At 30.1% G+C, this 9880-nt stretch overlaps 1 protein-coding gene across 1 annotated transcript in view; it reads left to right on the top strand.

Annotated features, from left to right (window-relative positions):
- Nucleotides 1–4252, top strand: part of LOC109862753 (orexin receptor type 2-like) — a gene marked incomplete at its 3' end in the record, with an annotated part of 4886 nt that extends 634 nt beyond the window's left edge. The window contains exon 2 of the mRNA XM_020442886.1: nucleotides 3762–4252. Coding sequence (XP_020298475.1) covers nucleotides 3788–4252 — 465 coding nt within the window. The remainder of the gene's footprint in view (nucleotides 1–3761) is intronic.
- Nucleotides 4253–9880: the final 5628 nt, after the last annotated feature.

Raw genomic sequence — 9880 nt, 5'->3', positions numbered from 1 at the left:
GAGAGAGAGAGAGAGAGAGAGAGAGAGAGAGAGAGAGCAAACACTGTGCATCAATTAATTCTCGCAAATTTTGAATTTAGTTTTCGTTTTGATATTGTTGAATAAAAATCTTTGATATCATATTGCAACAAGCAAACAAAGTTTATACTCAACTGCAATACCCGCAACGATAAATCAGCACGGAGTGACGCGAGATATCCTAAGTCGATATATAATTTGTGTATTTGTGAACTCAACGCAAGAGAACATTCTACTCTATATCAAGTATATGTTTCTATATTCTGCACATTATATGTATATATATATATATATAACATTATATATAACATTATATATATGTATATATATAATGGTATATAATTATAATGTGCAGAATATAGAAATATATGCTTGATATAGAATAAGATGTTTTCTTGCGTTGAGTTCACAAATACGCGAAATATATATGTATATATAATGAATTTTCGGCATACAGGTGGGGTGTATATTTTTATTCAAAGCTACATTTTCGCAGTTGTACCGCCGACAACAAACGTCACATACACATATTGAAAGCTAAATTAATCTTCAGACACAAAAACTTTGTCACAGAAACTTTTATTTTTTCCCGTGAATTTGTGTGCATTTAACACTCCGATTTCTTGTATATTTAGGAGAAGAGTATTGTCTTGCTTGCACAGTCGATTGCGACGATATAATCGCTTGCAAAAACCAAAACTGTTTAAAGATATGTGATCATGTTATTTAACAGAGAAATTTGTTATTAGAGAAGGTATGTTAATGGATGCGGCATGTTTACAATTGGAACAAGAAAAAGAAGCAAAATTCAGTTAACTTTGATTGATTAACGTATAAATCCAGGTAATTTTGATTGAAAAAAAAAACAAAAAACGTTTGAGAGAATGTCGTCTCGAATATTGTTGGCAAAGCCATGAAATAATTTTACAAGGAAACGTTTTCGTTATTTGTATTACATCGTGATAAAACAAAAGAAAGAGTTTCAATTTTATGAGAATATTAACACTTTTTCAGAACTTCTTGCGATTGGACAGAAAGAATAATCGTAAAAAGTTTTGAATAAAAATAACAAAAATTGCATCAGGTTTTCTTTTTCCGCCAACGACTAAAAAGAATTAATTAAATTAACTGCAAGATTTAAGTAAATTGTAACGCGAGAAAAAGTATTATAATTTTGAACATTTCATAAGATTTCATATAATTTTCTATAAAGTTTTGTTATTTTTGCACTATTAATGTACAAACTGCAGTCATGTAAAGACAAATTTAGCGAGAATCCTACAGTTCGTGGAAAGTAAATATATCGCTCAAGCTTGCGATTAGTGATATTTGCGTTCAAGAGTCTGTTCAATAAAAATATAATATGTTAACAGAGAGTTTCTCAGTATTATTTGAGATAATTCCACGCGAATTTGATCTAGGAGATATAAATAGATAACAAAACACCTGTCATTCAATGTGAAGCATGGTTTATTTTATACCTTAATGATATTTGTGCTATAGATCATCTTCTATTACAATATCGGGTCAACTATCCGTGAATTGGTATTTTATTTTATAACTACATAAGAGTGATATTTTGTTAATTAAATCTATACTTTTATATATATATATATATATATATATATATGTATAAAAGTATAGATTTAATATATATATATATATATATATATATATATATATATAAACAATCAGTTTGTAGTATTTCATATCCTATACCTTTGGTATTTCAGAAAAACTGACGAAATGCGTATAGAAAAATAAAAGTAACATATAGGTAATATAAATACATATTATGACTATAAAAAAATAAATAGTTTTCCTGTTCAAAATTTGTTTTTAGTCAGTTGTCGAGTATTTTTTATTTAATAAATTGTATGCTGTATATTTTATTTTTCAAGTTTTTTAATAATAAAGTTAAATAAAAATGCGTAATTAAGGTGCATTATTGCTGACAAAAAGAGTTTACTATCTATCTAGAATTATTCGCGTTTATTTCCTCTTACACTGTTACTATCATCAATATCATAATTCTATATATCTGTCATGGCTACCGTTGACCTATTTTATTATACTATCGTACTATATTAGCTTTTAAGCGTGTAAAAAACTTTACTGAAACTAACTAAACTAATTAAATACAAATTGTTTTAAATATATATATATATTTCTTTTTAGTAGCATGCTAATTAGCGTGTAAAATAACGATAAACTGCAAAAGAATCAAGTTACGAAACTCGTTTTTGCTTTAATTTAAACCGCAACCTTTTTCAAGTCCGCTGAAAGAAAAAGATTTGCATACATATTATAAGTGTGTGTGTAAATATTTACAGCTTTATAAAAAAGTAATGGAATTTTAAATATCAAATTGATTGACAAAGAATATATGTTGCTTATCAAAATCGCGAATAGTTTAATTATGATATTTTTGATGACAGAACTACATATATAAATTTTCGTTATTTTACTATAATGACAATCAACCAGTTTACGTCAATTCTGACGTTTTCCATAAGAGTTGATTTATTCGTACTATTAGGTACTCTATGGTCATTTGCCTCGCTTATGTGTCTCATCTTCACTTCATTTGCTGCTTTCCGCGCACATACTGATTGGATTTATTCGCCGATGGCCATTATGTCGTTCTCTCTCAATCATCTGCGTAATTTCGAAGTGCTCTATCGATCATATCGATTAAGTTAAGCGTCAGTTCCGCTTCATAAGTTTACAACAAGCTTGACAAAGATAGTTACAGATACAAGAATTCTAGGAATATTTTCGACAATTGAACAATTGTCGAATATCGCATCTATTATTAAAGCCAAGAATATCGGCGCAATCCTTTTTCTTTGAATTTTTCGTACTTGCGTTGTATATATTATTTACCGCGCTCTAACCATCAATGCGATTCTTTTTGAACACATTGTCCCTTTGTGTACAATTGGTTCTTCTACTTTTTTTGTATTTTTTCTATTAATCTCACGTTACTCCCACTACTTTTTGGAGTCTTCTTTTTAGATAAACTTGATTGAAAGGGATTGGAAAAAATTTCTAGATGGATTGAACTTTAATCTCTATACAAATTTATGTAATTTGCCGGAATATATTATAGAGCTATACTAATAATTTAGATCTGAAACAAACTTTAAAAAACATGAATTTGACAGATTCGGACTCCGATACATTCAAAATCCAGTGGGTCATTTAAGATACACAACTGACTAAATATCTATTATGCAAAACAAATTGGGAAGTTTTTATTGAAGTTACGATGTGTTCAAAAGTGCATTGAGTGAGGATGTCTCTTTTGTGTACCTATATAGCGTAAAAAATCAACGATTCAATTTCGAAAGCGTCACCTTCATTGTGCATTGACGAAGCTGATTACATCGTGCTTTGAAGATGAATGCATAATCTCTGTCTCAAAGATATTCTTCGCTGAGGTCGCGCTAGGGTCGCGCAAGCGGTGGAAAGAAGAGAAAAAAAAAGAACGTCCGCAAGCAATACGTCTCTGAACGTATTGCTCTCTGAAGAGACTTTTATGTTTGCGTGTTGTGTAATTTATTTGACGGGAATGATTTATTTCACTAAATCCTGTCATGGCATCGTAGAATGACACTTATCGTTTATAATGTCAATTAATAATTATATGTATATATATATATATATATATATATATATATATATATATAGATATATAATTTTGACATACAAGTGATTGATTTCTTCAAATTTCTAACAAGCTGAAGATGCAATAACAATTTAAAACATGAATCTCGCTGTGTCTGTCGCCTACCTGGCATTGATAATGTCACGTTCGAGCGATGCGTTCGATGATGATGATGCTACAATGGATGATGACACGGATTATTACTATTCGAACAACTATGAGGATTTCCAGTTGAACATCACAAATTGCACCAACGACTACTGCATCTCAGACGAGGATTACATCGGGCTGATGATGGATCATATATTTCCAAAACTCTCCGACTGGGTGTTGATCGGTATGCATAGTATTGTTTTTGTGGTCGGTCTGATCGGCAACGCGCTCGTCTGCATGGCTGTCTATCGGAATCATTCGATGCGTACCGTGACCAATTATTTCATCGTCAATCTCGCGGTGGCCGATCTTCTTGTTCTGCTTATTTGCTTGCCACCGTCGGTCGTCTGGGATGTTACGGAGACTTGGTTCCTGGGCTTGAATCTCTGCAAGGCTGTACCTTATCTTCAGGTGAGCATTTATATTCGTAACAATTATGACTGGCAGCATTTCTGCTTCGTAATTATGTTCCAAATTAAAATCTAAATCTTAAATCTTCTTTCATCAAATCTTCAGTTGTTTTTAATTTTAGTTAAAGTTATTGTTTATAAACGTTTGTTTTTAACCCTTTGCACTCCGAACGATTCTGGACGTTTCTTGATTTGATTTCTTGTGCCATTTCAAGAGAAAACTTCAGGGAAACATGCATGTCTCAAAAAGTTGCGCTGAAATAACTCAATTTCCCGTAATCACTAATAAACTTGAATGTCCCCTGAGAGGGAACATCCGAGTGATATGCTAGAATTACGATGTCCCCTGAGAGGGGACAGCGGAGTGCAAAGGGTTAAAATCAGAATTAACAGTCCTCGGTGTTGTTGTGCGCAATTAAAATTCGAACGTATTTTGGAATTCAATTGATTATTTTTATTATTTATGCTTACAATATTTGCATGGCTTGTATCTATTGATTAAGAGAAGGAACATTTTATTGATTCTTGGAATTACGTTCCGTAATTAGATCGAATTTGTTACTTTGCTTCGATGTGAATTTGAAACTTATTTCCGAGGAAAACTGAAGATGGGTGGTGTGCTTTACAAATTGCCTTCCGTTCTCAGTTAACAAATAAAGATTATCCCTTTTCGGCAGTAGATTCTCGCGTGACCTACTTGTGGACTTATAGACTTGAGCCTTAGATTTCAGATTGCCGTAATGAGAAAAGTCATCTTGGTAAATTGAGATTGGTTATTTTCTTGTTTCAAATATAAATATTAAATTACTTAACTATGAAATATATCTACGGTCATACGAGCCGATCGCAGGATGTTGTGTGGAAAAATGCGTATATATATATATTTGTTCGCGTGTAAATTTTTACACGCTAGTTTTTTTAATTGAATTTTAATTCTGGCTGAGGAGTATTTTTTCGCAATATTTTAAAAATTAGTTAGGGGGTAAACGGGATCTCTCATATGTGTGATGCAAATCCGGCATCCGATATGAATTTAAGAATTGAAATTCAATTAAAAAAAACTCGCGTGTAAAAATTTACACGCGAACAAATATATATATATATGTACGCATTTTGCGCATATATATATATATATATATATATATGCATTTTTCCGTACAACATCCTGCGATCGGCTCGTATGACCGTAGATATATTTCATAGTTTAGTAACTTCTCGAGCTTCAATAAGATTTAATTATCAAATTACTTGTTTATAACGAGTCACTTGTTTATAACGAGTCACGAATCAATAACGAGAAATTCTTAAAATATCAACATATAAAATTTATTTTCTTAAATATATTTGTTGCAGGTGATGAAACGTACTAAAAAGTAACACATTCGATCCTTCAGAAATAGTTTGACGTATTTTTGCGTCTGCATTTTCAAAAAGTTTTTTCTTTGATATTTTGAAACGCATTTTCCGAGTATAATCCACATTTTGTGTATAAGGTTACTTCAGGCTTGAGTCGCGTCGGATTTATATCGCATAGCTCAGAAAAAATAGAAAGAATAAAGATAATTTGCGTGCAATCACTTTGTTACGTGTTTTGTAATATATATTAGTATTGTGTTGTGATTTTAGCTTTTTTTTGTTACTATTATAAAAAGTCATGGTCAGTTTGATCGATTTGTCAGTGTAATGTCAGCGATAAGTAACGCAATCATATTGCACGGATATATGTATAAAGCGATTATTCTTTCTCTACAAGGTTTATTAAATGTTTAGCAGTTATTTTGCGATATATAAATATAGAAGAATACTAAAGGAATATAGCAAATTATAAGAACGTAGTTCTTGTATTCTTTATTCAACTAGCTGTCTTACATATCTCGTCAGTTTGGGATATATGACAAGTTTACCGTGTAGAATATCTATGTGCTTCGTACTACAGCAGTTGCGCAATACTAAACTTTTATCCAGCGAGCTAATCTCAGCAGTTTCCTCACGCACTTTTGCTACTTTTGCCTTATTATTATTTCATCAATATACATACATGTTAATATACACGAATATTTGAGAAAAAATACACTATTTTAATGGAAAAATGCCGGCGGTCTAAAGATTAATGCATAATGTTTTAATGTGTTTTACATAAGTAAATACTGAAAGATGTTATTTGAAGAAAGAAAGTTATAGTTCAGGATTTTTGTGTATGAATTATATAAATATGAATATGAATATAAATCCTATCCAAACATAGTCATATATGTATATAATCAACTTCTATGAATCATATAGCAAAAATGCAAGCGGTTTTTCAATTTTTTAAGGAATAAAGATTTTGTGTAATTTTTTTATAGTAAAAGATAATATAAAGATTTTATTTTTTATAGTTTATTTGTCTTTGTGTTCACAACATTATAAATACTATTTGATAAATTAAGTTTTCGATAGATGTCGCTTGTATACCGGAGTTACTTTACATATTGCTATTATAAAAATGCAAATAGGTGTAAATTTAATGTTAGTACGCGTCGCTTGGGTAAATATTACGTATTTACGTATTTAAGATTATATTGTGCTAAAAGTTTATCTTACACAATAATAGATTTTGACAATTAATTCGTTTTATATTTACATACTCTTGTGCATTTCATTAGCATCTTAGCCCTTTAACGGTTTGCAAGAGAATGACATTATTTACCACATGTGTAATTTTTTACTTTTAGATAAGAGGCATATAAAAAAGCAGTATTGCAAAAGTATTTGATCACAATTTTACAAAAAAAACCGCGTAAAAATAAAATTACTTACAGAATACTACTATAATATAAATTAACAAATTACTGTTAAACATTACAAAAAAATTTATTTATTTCTGTTAGATATAAGAATAAAAAAATAAAGAACATAAATTTTTGATTTAACTTAGCCAGAAAAAATATTGAAACGCCGATAGTCTAAATTAGCAATTACTTAAATTTTATTTTTATTTCTTTTAACAAAGCCGTTTCAAATACTTTTTTTGATCACGTTAAATTTACCAAAAATCTATGCTTTTTATATTTTATTATGTTTCATTATTACATCTGAACGAAAGAGAGAGAGAGAGAGAGAGAGAGAGAGAGAGAGAGAAAACAAAAAGTTTTTTTATTTTTATCGTATAGTAATCTGTTAGTAACATTGTGTGTTGACAGAAATAATGCATGCCCTAAATTTTAGAGCTAGCATTAAGTTTTGTTAACATTCAATGCTGATAAATTAACTAAAAATATTAAGTTTTTCTTGCTTAGTCATAAATAAGTGATCAATATTCTCGACTGAATCACAAGACTGCCGGAATTGCTTTTTTCAACGTGTTCCTCTAATGTTCCGCTAATGTTTATTTGTTCGAGTGTACATACGGCTAACTTTGTATTGTATCTTCAAGCAATAAAATTTTTCACAGTACACAGTTATCTTTTTGTGCCCTCATGTAATACTGTTACACATTTAATATTGTTATTATAAAAAAAATACACACGTAAAACTAAAGTTCCTGTTTTCTCACTCGAATTATAAAGTTTATACAGTGAAATTATATAATTATTTTTGATTCTTGGGTATTTTATTCCGAACATAAAACAAGTCTATTAAAATTCAAAATAATATCTCTTTCTTGTTTCAGTTTATAAAACATAAACACAATAACAAATTTCTTCAAAATATGTACAACATCATCATGTCTACATAGTCTAGTAAATAAAAAATATAAGTAAAGACGTTGTATACATGCACGCGCAAAGCTACTAAAATAGACTAGATATTTAAAGTGTATAATAAATATATTTTATACGCCGCGTCGAGAATTATTTACTTGTAATATCGAATATCGATTGCAAGTAATAGAAAGTGTTATTTATTTTTCGCGAAACAAATAAATCCATAATGCGAAAGAGATTTGTATGCGATCATCGCACGTACATTTACAATATATATACATATATATATATGTGTGTATATATATATATATATACGTATATCATGGATGATAGTTTCCCAAATGTACAATAGATGGCCGACCATGCTAGCTTATCTCTCGTATTCAAGTTTTAACAATCAGGATTCATAGGAAGGTGCCGCACAACGAGCACGATAAAAAAGGGTCCTCGCTACTTCGATAGCGCGTCACGTCGGCTATTATTGTCGGCTTGTGGCGGGGTATGGCCATCAAGACATACCCAGTACGTAATTTTTAGAAACCCGAGGCTGTTGGCTGCCACGAAGCACCGGCGCCTCCACCTGAGCTCTAAACAAAAATAATATAAAACTATTTCTTGTGTATACATACGAACTTCCAATAATTAGATTTCTGTGAGAGAAGAATAAAGCTTCTTTTTTGTCTGTGTTTATTTTTTTCCTCTGTGTTTTTACTCTCTTCCGGCTGCTTTGTCAAACAGCTGATCCACGCAATCACGATAATGTCTTTAGCAATACGAATACGGAGCAGCACAACACGATACAACAAAGCGCGCGCTTCTGAAAAAAAAAACTTATTTTCTTATTTTTCTATTTATAAGTATAAAATATGTAAAACGCGCGAGACACACAAAAAAGAAAGAAATAGAAACTTTTTCTTTTCTCTCGCGGAATAAAATTGTTAACAGTCATTATATAGAAAGATTTGATGTTTTTTGTCTGATTGAACTTTCTTTTTAATATTTGCTATTATTTAAGTTAAACAAAGTAACAAGCAACATTTATAGAGATGCATTACACTTGATCTTATAATTCTTATGATAAACACATAAAAAGATCGCTCTAGAAAGATATGTACAGAAAGTTGATACGTATATTTTTATTCTACCTGAAATCGCTTGTTGCTTTTTGATAATCTGCATTTACATTAATATTATAATAATAAGAGCACAAATACACTAATAAAAACCACATATACATATAGGGTTACATTAAAATCACCGACAATGTTTTCATCAACACGAATTCACCGACAATTATTTCACCGACAATGTTTATTTACCGACACATTGAAATTACCGACAATGTTTTCATCAACAATGATTTTACCGACAATGTTTTCACCAACAATAATTTCACCGACAATATATATATATAGCTTCTATCGCTATATATTGTTGCCGGCGATACGTTGAATCTTTATGTACACATTTATTTTCTCGTATAAAGAAATATATATGAAAAAATTAATAAGGCGTAAAAGTTATTGTATTTGCAAATTAATAAGGCGTAAAAGTTATTGTATTTGCACTCTTACTTTATTAATCACCATAAGTGTTACAGTAATAATTGGAAATGTCGGTAATTAAGAATAATAGATATTAAGTAGATATTAACTAAATTATTAAATTAATTATTGTCTTAATTATTGTCGGTGAAATCATTGTTGGTGAAAACATTGTCGGTGAAATCACTGTTTGATGAAAACATTGTCGGTGAAATAATTGTTGGTGAATTCGTGTCGATGAAAACATTGTCAGTAAAATGATTGTCGGTGATTTTAAGGTAACCCATATATATATATATATAAATTTTTCTTATATATATATATATATATATATATATATATATATATATATATTTAAATACCACATGCTCGAACTGCAAATCTTGCACGGGTTTTGCT

This window comes from Pseudomyrmex gracilis, unplaced genomic scaffold, assembly GCF_002006095.1.
Source record: "Pseudomyrmex gracilis isolate BER0280 unplaced genomic scaffold, ASM200609v1 scaffold_2333, whole genome shotgun sequence".
In the NCBI taxonomy this organism is placed as follows: Eukaryota; Metazoa; Arthropoda; class Insecta; order Hymenoptera; family Formicidae; genus Pseudomyrmex; species Pseudomyrmex gracilis.
This window is presented reverse-complemented; position numbering and strand designations above follow the sequence as displayed.